The sequence below is a fragment of the Rhyacophila brunnea genome, unplaced genomic scaffold (assembly GCF_057557595.1).
Source record: "Rhyacophila brunnea isolate RB1 unplaced genomic scaffold, BYU_Rbru_1.0 scaffold_24, whole genome shotgun sequence".
Taxonomy (NCBI): domain Eukaryota; kingdom Metazoa; phylum Arthropoda; class Insecta; order Trichoptera; family Rhyacophilidae; genus Rhyacophila; species Rhyacophila brunnea.
The window spans coordinates 11,152,038-11,172,793 of record NW_028232904.1 but is presented as its reverse complement, the minus strand read 5'-3'; the positions used below and the strand labels follow the sequence as shown (position 1 = coordinate 11,172,793).

At 35.8% G+C, this 20,756-nt stretch overlaps 1 protein-coding gene across 10 annotated transcripts in view; it reads left to right on the top strand.

Annotated features, from left to right (window-relative positions):
• The first annotated feature begins 3,587 nt into the window (after nt 1–3,587).
• The window catches only part of LOC147069031 (anoctamin-1-like), a 66,153-nt gene continuing 48,984 nt past the window's right edge, over nt 3,588–20,756 (top strand). For 7 of the 10 annotated variants that reach the window (XM_085951694.1, XM_085951693.1, XM_085951692.1 and 4 more), the window contains exons 1-3: nt 3,588–3,641; nt 6,913–7,166; nt 19,266–19,372. In XM_085951694.1, coding sequence (XP_085807820.1) covers nt 6,954–7,166; nt 19,266–19,372 — 320 coding nt within the window. In that variant the 5' untranslated portion in view covers nt 3,588–3,641; nt 6,913–6,953. Of the gene's footprint in view, nt 3,642–6,912; nt 7,167–13,524; nt 13,622–19,265; nt 19,373–20,756 lie in introns of those variants that run through there. The other 3 variants (XM_085951697.1, XM_085951701.1, XM_085951700.1) reach the window with 3 other exon arrangements.

Sequence of the window (20,756 nt, the reverse complement as noted above, 5' to 3'; positions counted from 1 at the left end):
TTTGGAATATTTATAGAAATAGCTATCTAAACTTAGTAATAACGAAAATATCTTTCCATTAAAAAAATCAGCTCACTGGTTTTGTCGGGTTCGCGATATCTAGTTTACTTCCGTTGCTCTTCGACGTCCTTGGTGACCAGAAACGACACGTGCAGATTTGCGAATAATTAGTCTGATAATTTGTTAGTAATGTATCCATACAACACATTTCTTAGATATTGGACTCATGAAAGAATGATAAAAATAATGTATAAAAAATGAGGCGGCATTTATATTTATATACGGCATATATATATATATATATATATATATGTTATATTTTCGTTTTTATTTTATTTTCTAATAAAATTAATAAAAAAAAATCAATCCCGAAACTTTCTGGATAATGTTTACCAATCCCGGGATTCATAGGTATCGAAAACAGTTTGGGATCCCGGGATTGGAATCCCCACTCATGAAATCATGCATTCTGATGCTAACACAAATACCTATACCTCACACCAGGTGTCCACATAGGGGATCGTGACCGGAATGATTTGGCTGTCGTACAGCCTTCTCAAAGGTGTCAGCGAATGACCCGTGGCATTTATGAATTGGTATCTGATATTTACCTTAATATTCTGAAGCGGCATGCCGGCATGTCTAAAAGAACAGACACAAACGGACACTGACGGTCCTAATAATTTATAATCGATAAACCACGCTTTTTCGATAACCACTTGCGGATTCAACCGGTCGCAATGACTCGTAGATGAACACCAGATGTAGATCGCTAGACTAAAATTTCAGAGTGTCTGGGTAAGGGGTATATATCCAGAGACGTGTGAGGTTCGCGGGGTAAATGCGGAACTCAGTGACACGTGTTTTTTTTCGAGATTTTTCGAAATGGATCCCCCCCCCCACCCATACTATTTTTGTGTGTTTCGGAATTTCTTTCAAGCTATTTTATGACTGAAAACCAGTTACTGGAGTATCATAATTTTCCATTGTGGTGTGTGTCAGCGCATTGAACTAAGATTGCCGGGCATTAATAAAAAAAAATGATATCCTGCGTCTGGCAATTAATCGCGGCACACTTTGGAAACCTTTGGTGTAGGTAACTACAATTTTAACATTTCGTCGCTGTATGATAGGTTTGTCGAATAGACCAAATAATGTAAAATGTTCAGGAGACGAAAAACAAATTTCATTATCCTATATTTAAATACATGGAGGTATTTGAATTGTTGTTTTTGCAAAGCAATTTAAAGAAAATGATAACAGTATAAACCACTTAATTCATTGATAACACCTCTTGTTTTCAAATACGCACCGTGGATATTCGACAAATTTTCAGCGCCCTCTGAGAATAGTGGATATTTGACACAGATTTTGGACATTCGACATTCCAAGCCTGAGTGAATTGTTTCAATGGCCATGTAGTACTGAGTGTTCAAAAAGTATGAACGTTAAATGTTTAAATTAATACTCATAATTAATAATGAAATATTAATTATTGATAGGTATACATTAAAAGTTTTATATTTTTTGCGTCATTGATATACTTATCAGGAAAATGACACTTACTTTCAGAATTCATTTGAGGTTATCGGTTCAAAAGTTTAATGTATTTTAACAAATAATGTAATTTAATTATTTTTGAAAATAGTACTTATTTTCGTAATTTATACATAAATATATACCATATTATACCTACTCATCGCATTAGCCTGATGTTCGAAAATTTATCGTCATTACAATATTCTCAATTCTAGCCTCGAAATAAATAGAACAATATATTGGTATGTTAAATGAACTGAGAACTGATTGTTCATTAAATATCAATAATAGTAATTATCCTGAAATTAAGTAGGTAGGTACCTATGTAGTAAAAGTTTTTAGTCTAAATATGAAAACATTTATTTAGAAAAAAAATACAAATTATTGTACAATCAATACCGTGAAGCAAATATAATTATGGATTATTTCTCAATCTGTAATCATAAAAATAATAAAAGGAATACATTCAAATTTTTAAACTTAACATCAATATAGTTAACCATAATACCAGCCTGTAGATTTACGTCACACAACCAAATTTAAATAATATTATAATATACTGTAATAAATAAATACGAAAAATAATTGATACATTTTGTTCGATTCTATATTAAGTAAATGATTATAAAGAAAAATAAATACTAAGTCACGGCACTCTTTGAGTCACCCTATAGATTTTAGTCGAGCATTGGGTTTTTGTCTATATCTGACAGTATAAAACATAGGAATTCAAGTTCAAATTCACACTTCCACATCTCTTGTGAACAATATAAATCATTCTGAATTAAAATGTCGATTTCGACCAAAACGGATATTCGACAAACCAATCCTATAGCGACGATTTCCTGACCAAATAAATTATCGCAATCAACAAGATTACAATAATTTCACGCGGCTGTAATTATTTAATTAAAACCAACGATATTACCTAAAACTGTGTGCGTCATACACAATTAAAAATTTCCGGATTATATAATATACAGTGGTCTCCAAACTCAATAAGGCTGTGAGCTACATTCAGAAATCGAAATTGTCTAATGAGCTACTTATACAAATTGCTTCTTTATAATTATTTATCATCATTAATGTGAGGTACCATACATAATATTATTATATTACTTAAAATAAATTAGGACATCGGACTTCTAATAAAACATAACATGCGTAGATACTTTAATTATTTATTTATAAACAAAATAATAATTTAAAAATATATTGAAATAAGTGTGAGTAAAAAAAGTAAAAAAATTAGTGAAAAGACAATTTTTTCAATTCTCGGTGAGTACCTTGTCACCCCCATCTGAATGCAATTATCAAGATGTGCATCTGTAAGTCTGTTCCTACTTTTAACCACGTTGATAGTGGAAAACGTTGATTCAAATATAAGTAGGTAGAACAAAAAAATGCCTTTATTTCGTTTCGGAGTCCAATAATATTTTTTGAAAGGCAAATTTATAAATATGATAAAATATTTCTTTTATTTTGTTAACTGTCAATTCATGGTGGAACTGCATTGTATTGTTGTTTTAATTAAATAAAACGCATTTTTTTTTGTAGTACTTATTCCAACTTTAATCAATAGATTAAGACCGGTTTCGTCCGCCTCAGAGGGACATGTTGAAAATTTCCCTCTGAGGCGGACGAAACCGGTCCTAATCTATTGATTAAAAGTGGAATAAGTACTACAAAAAAAATGCGTTTTATTTAATTAAAACAACAATGATAAAATATCCTACGCGAGCTACCGAAAATGCCACCGCGAGCTACCGGTAGCTCGCGAGCGACCGTTTGGCGATCACTGAATAATTATAATATAGAATTATTGTGTTTTGTGTGAGGCCCGTATCAAGTTAGGTTTATATTTAACATACAAACATTTTAAAATGAAAAATCGATAAAGTTGTGTACAACATGTTGTCAATTGCCGTAAACAAAAACGAGGAAAATGAACGGGATTAGAATATAATATATTGTTTTTCAAATTTCCCGCTAAAAATGAAGCTGTCAAAATATTATATCCGAGAAACATCTGTGTTCCGTGCGCGGCGGTGCCATCTTTCGTAAATCTCGGGAGATTTCCATTTTTCATTCTGAGAAGATAGGTGAGCCATTTTATTTTATTGGAATATTATTTATAAATATATTAAACACAAGAAATCAATGTGTCAGTTGATATTTCCTTTGAAAATCATCCTGATTATCTTTCATACGCGTGCGGCCGTTCGAAATATACGGGCGCCGTCCTAATTTCGCTATCCGATTCGCATCTGTCAAAAGTAGTTCATATAACATAACCTAAAATAATAATCATTTCTGCCTCCGTAACTTTATCCCGATAGTATTTACAAAACCAGATTAATAATAATAAACTGTTGTGTCGATATAGAGTGAATGTGGTTAGATTAACAGTTAAAAAAACGTTTTATTTATACCGTGTTTTGTGTTAATTAGTTTGTTTTTTTGTTTATTCCGGTCAAAGATAGTTTCATATTTTTTGTTCTTATTTTTTAGTCATCCCGATTTAAACTTCCTTCTGATTGTTGTCTGAGTGTGAGGTGTCTGACATAAAAGTGTTTCTTTTAAAAAATATTATAATATAATATAATCTTTCGTGAATATACGTGGCTTGAAAGTGAAAATAAATGAATTTACGTGGGTTCAAAGTCGAGTAGAAAAAAATATAAGTAATTGAACAAATAATTACTTCCTAAATAGGTTGGTGTAAAATATATTAGTCATAAATGTCTGACTAGTACATAGTACATAGTGCTGTGATAAAATTTATTTTTTATTTATTTATTAAGCTAGGTATTGGGTTTGTTGTAATGGCTATTAAAATTATTATGACTTAGGTAGGTAATACATTAATTACTTATATCTATGGTAGTTACGTACCCAATTAACAGAAGTAATTAAAAAATAGACACTTTGTGATTCATTCCTGTAACTAATCAATGATTCTGGTTTTTTCTACAATGCAAAATAAGTATATTTACCTCTAGAGTGTAGAGGTATCTGTCTTGGCCCCCACAAGGGGGGGGGCTGACAGGGCTCTAGCCTGGAGGCCTGGGCTCAGGAGGGGCCCGGCAAGGCGAGTCGACCAGATAAGTGAGATAAACACACATCCCAAAGTTGCTAGTAAAAAAAGTTGCTATTTTCCTTCAATACTATTATTATTTCAAATTATTTGGTTTTACGATACAATTTTTAATTGTGTATCAATTTCGACATCTCCATAATTCGAATAGATGTATTAAAATATACAATAAAACACTAAATAGGTATACAGATTAATTTTACCGCGTACACCATTTGGAAAACGCTACTGTAGAGCGTCACACTGCCTTTATCCTTAGCGATAGGTAGGGGGGCCGCCAAACATCCTAGCCTGGGGGCCCGCTTCACAATGTGGGGCCCATGGTATCTGTTCAATGTTTTTAAGAGGGTGGTTGTTAGCCTTTCTCTCAACTTAGTAAATCGATTCCATGGAATAGACACGTGGTATATTGATTGAAAATTCAATACCTATGTGAGATCAAGAGTTTCTAATCTTTGTCAATGTGAATGTAGGATAATATATTAAAAATATATAAATAAATACCAAGTAAACGTTAGATATTATTAGGCTTTTATGGGGAATGGTTGTTAGCCATTCACAATAGCCATTGATTCCTAACACTAAATAAAACACATTGAAAAAATTTAACAAATGGGATCAAAGCTGTGACCTACGGCTTTAGAGACTTAATATTATCTACAGTTTTTGAAGTATACTTCTTTTGGCGCATTTGAGAAATCAGATCAGAGTGCATTTCTGGCGTGTGACATGTAACACATAATTTATTTTTTCACACAAAAAAAAAATGCACTCGATTGGATTCGAACCACCGATTGTTCAGTTATCAGCCGAACGCACTACCTTTACACCACAGTATAATACTGCAATCGTGACGATTATACAGTATAATAATATACTTTAGAATTGTTCCGTTGCCTAGGCAGAAAATTTATTATTGTCGGCCATTTGCAATTCCTTACGTAAACAAACAATTAAACGTCAGAGTGACAGTTGGTACTTTAAAAATAAAAACAATGAGAAACCATTATATAATTTAGTAATATAAGATAAAGTGTATAGAAATAAACCAACGGCGTTCCAATAAGCGGTCCTTTTTCTCGAGTGTGTAATTTAACAAGATAATTAAAAGCTAGTCAAAGAATCTAGTTTATCACAAGTTTTGTTTTAGTTTTGTTACGCCAAAGAAGTAAGTATATAACTTCTAACGCGCGTACATAAGTACACACACCGTTTTTTTTTTACATCTGCAATGAATGTATTTTGTTTGATTTAAAATGATAATAAATTAGTTTTTCATTTTGGCATCTTCGAGCATTTAAAATACAGTATAACCTCGTTTTTACGTGCCCGGAATTCACGTTTTCCCGGCAGTTGCGTGTAATTTTTTCAGTCCCGATGTATTTCAGTACATTTAATACCCGCATTTACGTTTTTCTTTCCCGCGATTTACGTTGGAAATATTCAAAATATGCGAGTTACACGCGCTTGACAATGATTTGGTCGTGACATTCGAATGGCGTAAGGTGTTTGGAGTGAAAACTCCGTGTCTTTAGAACGGCGCACGGTGATTGGTCTTTACATAACAAAAAAACAAAAATGCAACAAACTAATATACATGATTTTTTTAATAAAAAAAATTTCAATAAATTTTTTAATTGAATGTTGTTTTTTAATAAAACATTATTTTTTTAGAAACATAAAAATTAAATGTTCTTTTTTTCAATACCCCCCTTTTACATTTTCCCTCCAATTAGGTTTTTTTTCTTCAGTCCCTTAAAAACGTAAAATAGGAGTTATACTGTATGTCCTGTTATAGTCGGTTTGCACTACGTGTAAAAATGGTTTGATGTGAAGACCATTGTATTCTACCCTTCCTTCACCGTTTCTATTTGCCCATATTCCAAGGTTTTTTTTATATCTATCTTTTTGAAAAAGAATGCTGCATTCTTAAATCTTGCGTATATTCTGTCGTCAACAAAAAATAATTTAATTAAAATAAACTTCTTAAATGTGAAAACTAAAGATTTGTATTAAAACTGACGCTATCTATAAATCAATTTATGTCCATTACCTTGATTAAAATTACAAAAGATTTCATTCATTCCTTGACAGAATTTAAAAGACCTTAGCAAGAAGGATAGTCGAGTCTTTGGCTTAGTTGTTTTAGAATACGAATTCAAGAAATTCATTTTCAAATCTCACTTTGTCTAATTTTTTCCAAGATTTTTCTATAGGTTTGGTTTCAAAGGCTTTTCAAGATGTTATATGTAGTCTTTGTCTAAATACAACTGTAGGTCCGATGGACTGAGCGAAGGCGGAGTCTTCTCTCATCATCATGTCTGACGGAGACCCTTCCCTGGAAGAGTTTAGCCCGCAGGATGGGCCGGAAGTGAAGGCTCTTCTGGCCGGCAGAGCGGCGTACATCCTCGGCAGTCCTCTGAGGCTTCGCTGTGGCGCTTCGGATACCGCCGAAGCCACCACCGTCTTCATCAATGAAGCCAAGGGGATTCCGGTGCCCATGAAGAAGAGTTCAAGCACGGCTAGCTTGGTAAGTTAAATTATTCTATTATACCAGGATACACCTTTTCACAATATACAAAATCTCAACATTAAAATTGACACGTTTTGCTGAATAGGTTAAAGACATCTTATGAAAATGTGAAGTTATCACTCTTATTACAATGTATGTACATTTTATTCATCATTATCACCATTGCCGGATGAAGGTCTACCCTAGCTTCTTCTACTTTTCTCGGTTCCTAATTCTCCGCTACCATGTAATCCACCAAACTATGAGTTCGTCAATCCAGTGGGCTTTAGGACGTCACTGTTGTCGTTTAGTACCACTGTATGACAGCATTTGTCCACTCTTATATGCCACCTTATCCATTGGTTTCTTTAGTGGTCTTTCCGCGTTACGCCCAACATTCACCGTTCCATACCACGTTGTACTACTTGTAATTTTTAGATTTCTCTTGCATTAAGGGCAATCCGTCTCATATCTAGATTTCTGATCGCTCGCACATTCTGGGCCACGGCCACCTAACCACCAGTCTCCCATCACTCTTTCGCCCAGACAGCTTTGCATAAAAAAAACCCAGGTCCATTCGTTGATGGTTTGGATTATGTTGGGATCCCCATGGACTTCGTGACGTATGCGTCACACTCCATCTTCATTCATGGCTCTAAATATCACTCTCAGGATCTTTGGTTCAAAAATCAAGTTTTCAGACTTGTTGGTGGTGACCTAACATTCCTTATGTGAGGCTTGGTCTAAAAAGTTTTTTGTATATCTGAATTTTTGTGTTCCGAGATAGCACTTTGGAATTACGGATTCCAAAGTAACAGTTGTTGGCAATCTATATTCATCATCTGATCTGTTTCTTTAAAATAAAGCTGAAATAATTGAAGCGGTCAGTTTTCTCGAATGAGTCATTCACAGACATAAAACAAAATTTAATTTACTTAATACATTTATTTATTGTTGAAGATATAAAGTAGTTTTTTGTCTCTCCTGTAAAATTTCAATTTTGTCACATCGGAGGTTTTACCAGTTCAACAATGATGTATATCGCAACCCGACCCGTAGATATTAATTAAAGTCAGACAGTACGATATATGTAATTCAATTATATTTCTTTGTGGTGATATCTACAATTGGAAGGAAGTCACTTCATCCAATTTAAGCAGACTAATAATACGAGTTACTTGGTACAACAACGAGACATTGTTAACAGGAGTTATATACTTATTTGATCTAATAAAAAATTAAAAGGTCACACATAGTAGTTAACGTTCTTCCTTTATTGTGTTGGCCTGTTAACCTTTTAGCGGGAGACGTTTTATAACAGTGTGACCTTTAGACAGCGGTGAGTTCAGCCAGGTTGCAAGAATTCCTAAGTTTGCTAAACCTGTCTTTAATCCTTTCAGGCCATGTATAATTCTTCTATAAATGGAATATTTATTTTTTCTTTGATTATACTTAGCAATATTATTTTATTGTAAACTATTTTAGCTGCCAATGTAAATTTTGCAAGAGATGCGAATTTGATACAAAGGTCCACTTTATATATCGATATACTTGAGGTTATTCACTAACCGTGAAGTGATCTATAAACCGCCAGCGACGAAATACTATTTGACTGTATAATGCGTTATATCATAATAATGTGGTCTTTTATATCAAAAGTTTTGGTCTACTAAATTCTAAATGATTGCTGTTTTTATCGATTAAGTAATATTTAATAAACCATTCCTTTTATTCAAATGAATAATTCACAAGATTTTGAGAATGCAACATTCTATAATAAATATTGAACATACTTAACTTGAAAACACCTCAGATATATACCAACTAGAAAAAGCATTTCATGTATGACCTACTAGCTTAAATTGTCGTCATTAGATAGGAGGCTCATAGCATAATTGGTTAATGCACAGATTGGCGCGACACCAATGGTTATACGGGTTCAAATCCTGTTGAGTTTCGTATTTTTTTCAAATATTATTTTTTCTAGTGGATATAAATATCTGAGGTGTTTTCAGTTATGTATGTTAAGTAATATTTATTTGAAGGTTTTATTTTTAGAGTGCAAGCATAGAGTTTTTATGTCGTATATTTGTATTTTTACTATAATAATTACAATCATAAGCGTGTAAAAAAGTTGATTCTGAGTTGATGTCCTGCCTCTGTGCTAGGAGTAGGTGTCTGATGAATCTGACAGAATTCTAACGAAGCGATATTTAAAGTGTAAATAGTCCCAGTAAATAATTGTATTAGTTTATATCTCAGTCATCTAATTTCTCAGTGAATTAAAAAACGACATAACTAAGTACTATATTATTCATAAATTGTTAAATATTATTACAATATAGTAGGTAGGTATAAAAAACAAAAGATACTTTTGAGGGTTCTGGTTTCATAACTCACAAACTCCACAATATACCAAAAATGAGTTATGAATACAGCATTGTTCTTTATATTCACACCGTCCATTGAAAATATGACGTAACAATCTAAACACACAAACTCCTATGTAAAACGAATGTGAAAATATGATTTATTTTCAAAACTTACATTCTAAACTGACAACTTCCATTCCAGCCAATAAGAGTGCCACATTAAACTGTTATGGCCGACAGTTTTTGTTTATCTGTGATGGTGTAAACGTCTGTTGCATGTTCAAATTTAAGATATTTTGTATTTCTAGCAGAAGTTAACATTTTTTTTATAACAGCCTATTTCTTTACCGATAATGCATTGAATACAACATTAATCACACTATTCATTTTAAATTGTAAGGAGAAAGGGGTTTTTTCAATTTGCCAAGAATAACGATTGACGGAGATTGTGAGTTATGAAACCAGAGCCCTCATTTATTCCTTTAATATTTCGATGCATACTTTTGATATTTAGTTTGACATGGTTTTAAAAAAAAAAAAAAAACTATGATGATTGATAAATTAAAAGTGAATAAAAAATTAGTTACTTGTAACAGAAATATGTCTATCTTTCAAGACAATCATATTTCATTTGAATCATTAGATGTTTATTATGCGTCGATGACATTGAGCTACTTTACAAGCTACAAGCCAGCGAATTTACAATCTGCTTGTAAACTCGCCCAGTAACAAGCAGATTGTAAAAAATCTACCGAGAAAAGTTGGAAAGCCGGGCTACTTTACATGCTACACGCTGACGTGTGTGCCGATCTGCATCTGCGCAGTAGGGCGATAGCGGCGACCTCCCGGTAAAAAAACCAACTACTCAATACGTCCTGTCAAAATAGTACCAAAAATGACGGTTTCAACTCACTAGCTTGTTGGCTTCTGAGCGAGTGGAAAGTTTTGTGTGTCATCATCACAATCGCACTAGCTGACTCGCCCACTTTTAAACTCGCCGACTAGCAGCATGTAAAGTAGCTCAATGTCATCGACACTTTATGAAAAATAGTGCCTCAAATTAAACATGAATAGGTTGTTCTTCAAGTAATAATAAAAGTAAAATAAGAGCCAGAGCATTCGCTTGCAGTCTTCTATATTCTACCTCTTGTAGTTTAAACTTGTTTTGTGGATTTTGTTCACTAGGCGTTTACACCAGGCGAGCAGGAATACAACTTTATTTGATGTCTGTTTAAAATACGCAATTGTTAAGATAGCTGTCAGATTTGTGTACGCACTCGTAGATTAAACACTTAATACTATTTACCCGAATAGCGAGCGGCTGACTGTTACATTCTCATTCTGGTATAATTAAAGTATTAATGATAATAAATCAAACTTCAAATGCATTATAACGCATAAATATTATTCGAAATGTACTAATTTCTTATCAGTTTCCCCTATAATTGTCAACTAGTGTTGGGCAATCCAAAAAAATATGATTCATACTCGGAGTAATGATATATAGAGAGCGGCTATTGTTCCGCAAAATGAAGCCGTGTTTCTTGCATATAACTAGGGCCCGGATTTATATGCTAGTGCATGTTTTGTTAGGATGTATGCACAGCTATGAGACTTGCACAGAAATCCATTTTGAAAGACGCATTTCCAAAAATAAAATTTTATTGTGCATATAAATGCATATTTGAGACGTTAGAGCATATTTGAGACGTTAGAGCATATTTGAGACATTAGTGCATATTTCATAAATAAATGCATATTTTAGGGCTTTTGCATTAATTATTTTAGTTTTTTTTAATTATTTTGTCGAAATATTACTAAATTAGGTAGGTAGATAGTTTAGATGCACTTGCATTTTTAATGGCATCCTCGAGCTGTGGATTTATCAGAAAAAGTGAAGTCAACTCGGGCACCTTTATTTAAATTTTGCGCAATCACCTGTGTGGACGTTGAGAGGTCGTTTTTCGCATATAAACAAAATACTGACAGATATGCGGAAAATTTTAATGCCAGAGCACAATATTGTAACTTTTTTTCGGAGAAAATAAAACATTAAATATGTAGTATTTAGGAATAGTACCTAGTTAAGTGTGTCGTTTTTGTTTTTTAAAGTTGTGTATAGTTTACATCATTAATTCTTATTCAATTATTTGTACTTGTAAACAAACTATTTTTAAAATTGTAATTGATTAACTTTATATCGATTATTTGTGTTTTTTGTTATTGTATTATATTGATTGAGATTATTAATTTGTTATTCGATTTTTTATCAGTAATATTGGGTGAAGTGGGTATTTATATTTTTTCCCCCTAAAAATGTAAATTTTTAACTGCATATTTTTTTGGTTTTAGTGCATACTTATTTTACTGATTTTAAGTGCATATAATCATGTTTTTTGTTGCATATAACGCATAGTAGAACCTAGATTTTATTATTGTCAACTTATCTATGAAACGTTATACAGTACTCTCAGTAATCCGCAGCTCGATTATCTGACAACTACTATAATTCGCCGTTATTTTTACTAGTTGAAAGCACAAAATCAAGTTCTACAATTCACCTGTATTTGATTGTTAAATTCAGTAGTCCGCCGCATACAAGTATACAACGCAGATGAGACGGGTTTATTTTGGAAACTTCTCCTTCGTAAAACGTACGTTCCTCACGAAGAAAGTAATGTACCAGGGAGGAAAGTGCCCAAGGACCGCATCACAATAATTATGCCGTGCTCCAATGCAACCGGGACACACAAAATGAAGCTTTTGGTCATAGGGAAAGCCAGGAATTCTAAGTCATTCAAGAATTTCTGCCTCACTGAACAACTGGTTGTATCAAGTGATTTACTGTTTAATATTTAGTTAATAAACTTAGTTTATAAATATGTATAATTTAGTAAATACTTGATTTTGATTATAAATAAAACCGTAATTTGCTAGTACAAATTTCTCAAATAAAAAAAACTTTTTTTACGAAATACCTGTTTTAATTTTTACCATATATTTTGTATGTATGCACTATAATCCGCCGCTTTCACTAATTGGACACTTGTCTGGTTTTTGGGGTGGCGGATTACTGAGAGAGTACTGTACCTATTTTATATCTTATAGATCCCACTGAGATGAGTCCAAACGTATACACAACTCAATTTGCCAAAATAACGGACATATCATGTTTTGCCATCTTACTACAGAATAATTATGATATGAGAACAATAGTATGATTTTATTAGGATTTGTAATATTTAACAGAAAAAAATTAAATACAATGTAGTATTCTTCACATCATGTTTTTTTTCTTACTTCGTCTAGCATGCACAACAAATTAACCTTATCACTGCCAGCCAATTTTTACTAGGTGGACACTCGTAGGCCAGCTATTTTCGGAAAAAAATGAAAGCGGCCACTCTGGATAGGGACAGGTGGAGGGAGCTGTTGGAGGAGGCCAGGACCCACAACGGGTTGTCGCGCCCCTGATGATGATAAATATTTGTGAAAACTTAGCAACACAACATGTTTATCAAGTTTATCGTGAATATTTTCACACTAAAATGATAAATATTGTTAAAAAATATACACAAAATGTTTATTCAGAAGTTATGACGTTTACAAGAACCCGCGAATATATTCGTCCGTGGCCTGATGCGACATACATGCTTTGGCGAGTTAATTCGTCTGTGGCACGGATCAGGTTAATATCCTCCTAGAGCCAGTGCCGCGTTGCCGCTCCTTGATATAGAATTTATAATCGTGTATTTAACTTTGAAGTGAATTTACTAAACTTGATCACCAGTGCAGCTGCATTAGTTCAATCTTCAGCATTTTGTATGTCAGCACATATTTTGGAATAAGATCACTTGAATAATATTTTAAACTGTAAATATTTGTTTGCTGATTATTTCAATTGCAAACCGATTACCTGTTACTTTTGCCCATCACTACTGTCAACATCAATATCAACTCTGTCCTTATCAGCTTTTTGTATGTAACAATGCAATGAAATAAACAGTAATCAATTAGAAGTGTATTTGTTTGGTATATTTCTTCTCTGTGACAGTAATAGTTCTTTTAAAATCATCTCCGTGTGTTGTGATGAGACGTAATGTAAGTTACGGCTTCGGTTAGCATAACAGTATTATCTCAGTCACAACCAATCATTACATGTAGTAAGAAGAATGTAAAACCTAGTCCATACTAAGATACATCTGTCCGTGAACATTGTATAAAAACAACATTTTGATACAAATATCTGTTTGTATTCCACTGCGGATGGAAAATATGTGTAAAAATACTTTCATAAGTAATGACACATGGCCTGTTGTACGCTAAAGGTGACGATTAGGTGGCCATTAAATATAATTAGCATGCTATTTAAATGTAGTAATTAATTCGAGTGCTTAAAGTCAGACAACGTTATCTACAAAAAAAGTGTTTTTTTTTTTTTTTTAGATAACGTTATTTTACATTTACGGCTACATGATAGTCAAACAACGTTATGTCAATCTTTTCTAATTTCTTATTAAATCGTCAGTAAAGTTTAACGCTAACTACATAAGTTACCCATATTTTCATATTTTTTAAAAACTATCCCTATGAATTTTAACATCATCATAAGCAAGATAAATGTACAATACACAATAAATTATAAAATATTAACATTAGGTTTTAAATAAACATTTCCCTTGTTGAGTTACAAGAATCTAAAATAACGATTTTTGGCTCTCCTGTAAAGTTGCACTTTTGTAGATAGTGTTGTTTGACACTAAGCCCTCGAATTAGTAATTATCTAGTCAGCAGTCAATTTGGAATGTTTTTTTTTTGTTAAAGTGCGCAAATTTATACAATGTAGACTAGTAACATTTGCAGGTGTTGATGTGAGTTGGTTTCAAACAAGTGGTTGTTCATGGAAATTTGTGTGGAGACAGATGTATCTTGGTTTGGACCAACCATTAGGATTCCGCAAAACTTTGTAAAAACTTGTGAAAAAACTACAACTTGAATCTGTTTTGTAAAATGTTTCATTGGTTCAGACAACCAAAAAAGGTTGGGACACTAATATATATTAATGAGTCAACTACTGTCACTAACAAATAGATACTACATGTCCCGACTGAGACCTTTTAGTACAGCGGCATTGCTGATAAACTATGCACTTTTGTATAAAACTACACTGAACATCAATTAAATCAGTTGGTAATAATTATAGTTTGTAAATTAAAATTTTGACCACCTTCTTGGTATATCATAGGCTTCCAACAAATGTGACAAATGTTTTACTCAAAATTTTTACTTCCAATTAGTATTCAGCACCTTAAAATACATGTCCAAACTGTAAATCAAATAAATCAGACGGTAAATATAGAAAATTCAATTTTCCCCCGTGATATTGGAATTCACAAGGTCCTCTTCAACATGACGTCTATAAACGTCGTATTTTGTGAGATGTGATATGACACGACGTCCATTGACGTCCTGTACTGTAGAACGGAATACGACACGACGTTTATAAAAGTCGTATATTGGATTAAAACAATATGTTCCCTGCTATTTGTATCACGGTGCGTACTAATTTCGATTAGATGGTGTCTATAACTCATTTCTATATATCTACATCGAGAAATTAAAAAATAAAAATTTTAATGTGTCATATCACCAACATGTATCAACTAACATTTGTGTCCGCGAATGTGTTAATCAATATTTAAAATATGACCTTTAGCATATCGTCGCTGTATATTAATAATGCGCATTTTTTTTCTTCCAAGATGAAATAAAATAGTTACAAGATAAAAAGGATTTTTATATACCACGTTTTTAAATTTTCTGTTGAATCATATAAACTTGATAATTCTATGTATTAATAAATACTTTGGTACTGTTCGGTTATACGGAATACAGCGAAAAACGCATTTTGAAAATAGCTTATCCTACGTGATAAAAACATGGAAAAACCTATGATTTTACCATTTAATAATAAATATATTATAAAAAAAAATATGATTATACAATTTTAATTTATGATTAGGGTCTATAAAAAATGTGAAAACATTTATACATAATATATCATTAATGATTAATTTTTAAAACAGTTTTTTTCGATTATCTCAGAATATGACTCAAACCACATAGGAGGTATTTAAAATCTTCTTCTTTCTTCTTTCACCCTGTCACGTCCCAACATTGGGGCATAGGGCAAGCACAAGTTGGCGCCACTTCCCTCGGTCCATCGCCAACTCCTGTGCCTCCCGCCATGTCAGACCTGCAGCACGTAGGTCGCTTTTGTAGCATCGCTGCAGGGTGAGGGAGGGCCGGCCACGGCGACGGAACCCTTGAGGCTGTGCCACAAGGGTACGAAGTGCCGCACTCTTTGGTGGCATCCGGAATACATGTCCCAGCCATGTGAATCGTCTCTTCGTGATAACTTCAATCACCGAAGGCTGTTGTGTCTGCTCACGAACTCGGATATTTGTAACGCGGTCGTACCAATGTACCCCTAAGATTCTGCGGAGACATCGATTCTCAAAGCTCAAAAGCCGTGACTCTTGAAGCTTAGTAAGATGCCATGTCTCACAGCCATACAGGAGCACAGGTAGCACGCACGCGTTAAACAAACGACATTTGGTCCTCACAGAATACAGCCTTGACCTCCATGCGACTCCAAGTTGGTTGAACGCAGAGCCCGCCACACCCATGCGGATTCCAAGCTCACTAGAAATACCACCATCATCGGCAACCGTGGCACCCAAGTACTTGAATCTGGACACCAGCTCGACGGGCAGACCAGAAACCCGCAGAGGAGTGTCGGCGTCGATGCAAGCAGCACTGCACATGGATTTGGTCTTAGCGGCATTCAGATGAAGACCCACACGCATCGAGTTCGCGGCTAGCCTGTTCACGGTCACCTCCAACCTCTCGATCGTCGAGTCAAACACGACTGCGTCGTCTGCATACTCCAAGTCGCACAGTCTTTCTTCGCATAGATCGCTTGTGTCATCATGATGTAGGCGTATCCCACTGTCGGGGCAAACCGTCTTACGCATTATGAAATCCATCATGATGATAAAAAGAAAGGGCGCAAGTACACATCCTTGCTTGACTCCTGACGTGATTTCAAAGAGGTCAGAGGATGTTCCGGCTGCTCTCACGCGACACTCTGTATTGGTGTAGAGAGCACTTATCACGGCGACCAGTTTCCGTGGGACACCATATCCTAGCAGAATTTGCCACAGAGATTCACGATGAGGACTGTCAAATGCCTTTTCATAGTCCACGAAGCAGCAGGCGACAGGTATATTCATCTCTTGGTACTGTTGCAGAAGGCTTCGGAGAGTTGAAATATGCTCTGAGCAGGACTTCCCCGGGACAAATCCACTCTGCTGCGCACGCAAAACGTCCAGCATGGGACTTCTAATCCTGTACAGGAGAATCTGCGCCAACACCTTCCCGGGAACGCTGAGGAGAGTGATTCCTCTGTAATTATTACAGTCTTGTGGGTTACCCTTTTTGTGCAGAGTAACAACGGTACCATCCCTCCAGGCTTTGGGGCACTGCTCCCTTTCCCACACCTCGTGCAGAAGGTCACACAAGGACGGCAATACAGCGCTCAGTCCGCAGAGCAGAAATTCTGCATGGATGCCATCATCTCCAGGAGCTTTCCTGCGCTTCAGTCTTTTGACAGCCTCTTTAACTTCAGCAGTTGTCAGAGGATCTTCGCAGAATCCCGATGCAGTAGTGATTCCGAGGGCAGTGATCTCCGACGGAATATCGAAGGGATGCAATGGAGGTGGGCGATTCAGGACATCACTGAAATGTTGGCGCCATAGCTCCTGGACCTTTGCAGGTTCGGTGACTGTCACTCCGTCAGAGTTGCGTAATGCAGTGACCACTGGACGTTTCTTACCGCAAATTGCTCTGGTGATGCGGAAGAGAGCACTTGGATTATTCTTGCAGGCAGCAGATTCCGCATCCCGAATGAGGTCATCCAGGCGTCGGCGCTTATCGCGGCGGGCAGAACGCTTTACCACGCGGTCCATTGTCTGGTATTCCGCGCTGCGCTGTGGGTCGTATGTACCATTGTCTCGCAATTCTTTCAGGAGCTTCCTCTTCTCAATCATCTCCCATGTATGAGGTGACATCCAGTCCGGTCTGTGCGTATGCCGCTCTCCTAATGCAGTAGTTGCGGAGCTCATTATAGCATCCCGGAATAATATCCATTTTCCTTCTAAGGGATCCGAGTCGATGGAAGACGTGAGAGTTCTAGCATCATATAAGCGCTTCTGCAGCTCCAGCTCATAGGTTGCACGCACACGGGTACTTTTCAGTTTTTCCACATCGAGTCTGACCGTCCTTTTGGGTTTTGGGACTCGTTTGAGGTCTATACGGGATTTCCCGACCAAGAGTTCGTGGTCACTGTGGATGTCTGCACCTCTATATGTCCGCACGTCTAGCAGTTCATGCCGGTATTTCGCTTTGACCAAAATGTGGTCGATCTGGTTTCTTGTATTACCGTCTGGCGATGTCCATGTATATTTGTGGATGGTCTTATGAGGGAAAAGACTACCACCAATCACAAGACCATTCATTGAGGCAAAATCTACCAGACGGGAACCATTATCGTTCATTTGGCCAAGGCCATGTTTTCCCAGCACAAAGGGTCCACGCGAGGGGTCAGATCCTACTTTGGCATTAAGATCACCAAGGATAACTGCATGATCACAGCTGGGGATATTTCCAGCGGCTTCCGCCAAACTTTCGTAGAATGTATCCTTATCTGCATCGCTAGCAGCCTCTGTGGGAGCATAGCACTGCAGAAAAGTGATGGAGCCCGACTTGGTCTTGAAAGTAGCGCGGAGTAGACGTTCGGAGATAGGTTCCCAGCTGGTGAGGCACTTGCAAGCTTCCTTGGACATCAGCAATCCGACTCCACTACGTCGCAATGTGGCGTGTCCGGAGTACAATAGACGAAACCCACGAATAAACTTCTCGCCAATGCCAGTCGGCACTCACTGATCCCGAGAACATCTAACTTGTATTGAGAAAGTATTTCTGTTAGATGCTCGGCCTTTCCAGGGACATTTAGAGTACGGATATTGTAGGTTCCAAAACAAAATCGTTTACCGAATTCAGGCGAGGTCGTCAAGATGGAAACGGGGGTCCGAGGCTTCCCTGTGCTTGGATTAATCTGTTGTTTTAGGGTGTGCAGGTGATCATCCCACAGCACCCGAGTTCACTGGTGGGGCTGCCACCTTAGGGCCCGTGAACATGCCCTGGTTTTCTGTAGGGGTTTTCCTCCCCGTAGCCAGAATGTACCAGTTTTTAGGCGCTGGTGATTCGCCTTGCACCCTCCTCTATCTGCTCTGCTACAGCATGCTGCATTGCCTAGGGACCCCCACGGAGAGGTTAGAGGTAGGATTTGTTGGCAGAGCTATCATGGATAGTCGACATACTCAGCATTTCAAATGGAAGCACACCTGATCTGGCATCAAGGCATACCCCACTGAAGTCATACCAACCTTTGGTATTTAAAATACAGCGACGATATTCTTTTGCATGCTTTCATACACGACACGTTGAATTTCCCGAGTTATGGCTACTGGACTATTTATCGCAGTGCATTAGGCGTCTCTTATTTCATTTATCCAAAAATCGTAGGTATTACTATGCATAAGGCCCTTAGACCATAATAATTGTATGACTGAACTGTAGTTGTGTGATTTGCTGTAAACAAAATGTCTTTTTTTTCTGGCAGGATGGAATAATAAAAGAAGAAAAGAGAAATCGCGCTGAAGACCTGCAGGCGATGTCGGTTCTGAGCATGTTCGGTGACACCATGTCCGTTGACATGAACACGGAACGGTAAGCTATTAACACATTCATTCATTCACTCATACGTTGCCAGATTGTCAATGTTGTCAACTTTGTTGATTATTGCAACTGTACATTTTTATTTACTGTGCAAAAATCTATTTTTATTCTATTATTTTAGGAGGGTACAATACATAACAGTGGCGAAGGGTGGAGGTAGGCTGTTAAGATCCGCCATAAATAAAATAAGGTTGTAGCACCAGTAGAAAGAAGGTATGGTCCACCTATGGAGCTAAAAAATACAGCAAATCTAACTCCAAATAAAAATACTGAACATTGAAAAAATGGATGTAGAAAGTTTGAATTGTAAACAAATAAATGTATTATTAAAATGAAATAACAAAAGTGTTTCATGAGCATAGCTATGTAAATATTTACACTATGTTAGTGCCTACTTGTTGCTTCTCTAAATCAATATTTAGATTGTATGTGTGAAGCAGTCATGCCCAACCAATATTTTATCACATACATACTATAACTGAATGAAAAAATGACAAATATTAAATTTGATATTTAAAGCTACACATTTAAAAAATGTGTTATGAATGACAACACTTCAATAACAAAAAAGTGTATATCGATTAAAAATATGTTGCCATGCAGGAGACAAACCCACATCCATCGAATTCCGGCCAATGTGGTTTCAAATTCAAATTATTTATTTTACACATAGTAATCATCACAAATTATAAATTCAAAACATTCGCGACATGACATAAGTAAAAACTCACACCGAGTTAACTAAGTCGACCCGACCCTATCTTAAAAACTTATAAAACAACTTCCACCCAAACTCACCTCACGTAAGTGGAATATATCAATAGCTGAAGTGATTTGATTGAACATAGTTATTGCCCTCACAATTGGCATTACTGCATTCTGCATCTTGGGAGAACAAACAACGGATGCTCCCGTTTTCTAAGATAATTATCAGGCACTGTATTCAATACTACCAAAAATAGCCGAGTTTCCATTTAAGCATTTACAAAATTTACGCACCTGCATTAACTAATAGTTATTCAACTGAAGCACTTCTCAAATTTCACAGATATTAGCGACTCGCTTTTGTGGTTTGAATTAACATAGGTAGCAATAATCGGTACTAGTACCTCCTGGAAACTCCGGCGTGTGAAGTCTCTTCGGTTCCGGTATTTTGTTATGTGGCAGATAGATATTGTGGGGATTTGTGTGACACATTATAGATATTGGCGAAAAGCATAGTATTAATAACACAGATTTTAATTTGTTAACTCCGCGCAGAGTTGCGTTTTATTGTAATTATTCAAACATGGGACATTATTACATTATTTTGAGAGGGGCTTTAGATGTCGCGTGGCACTGTATCACTGATGGGTAGGTTAACTTTACATTGCTG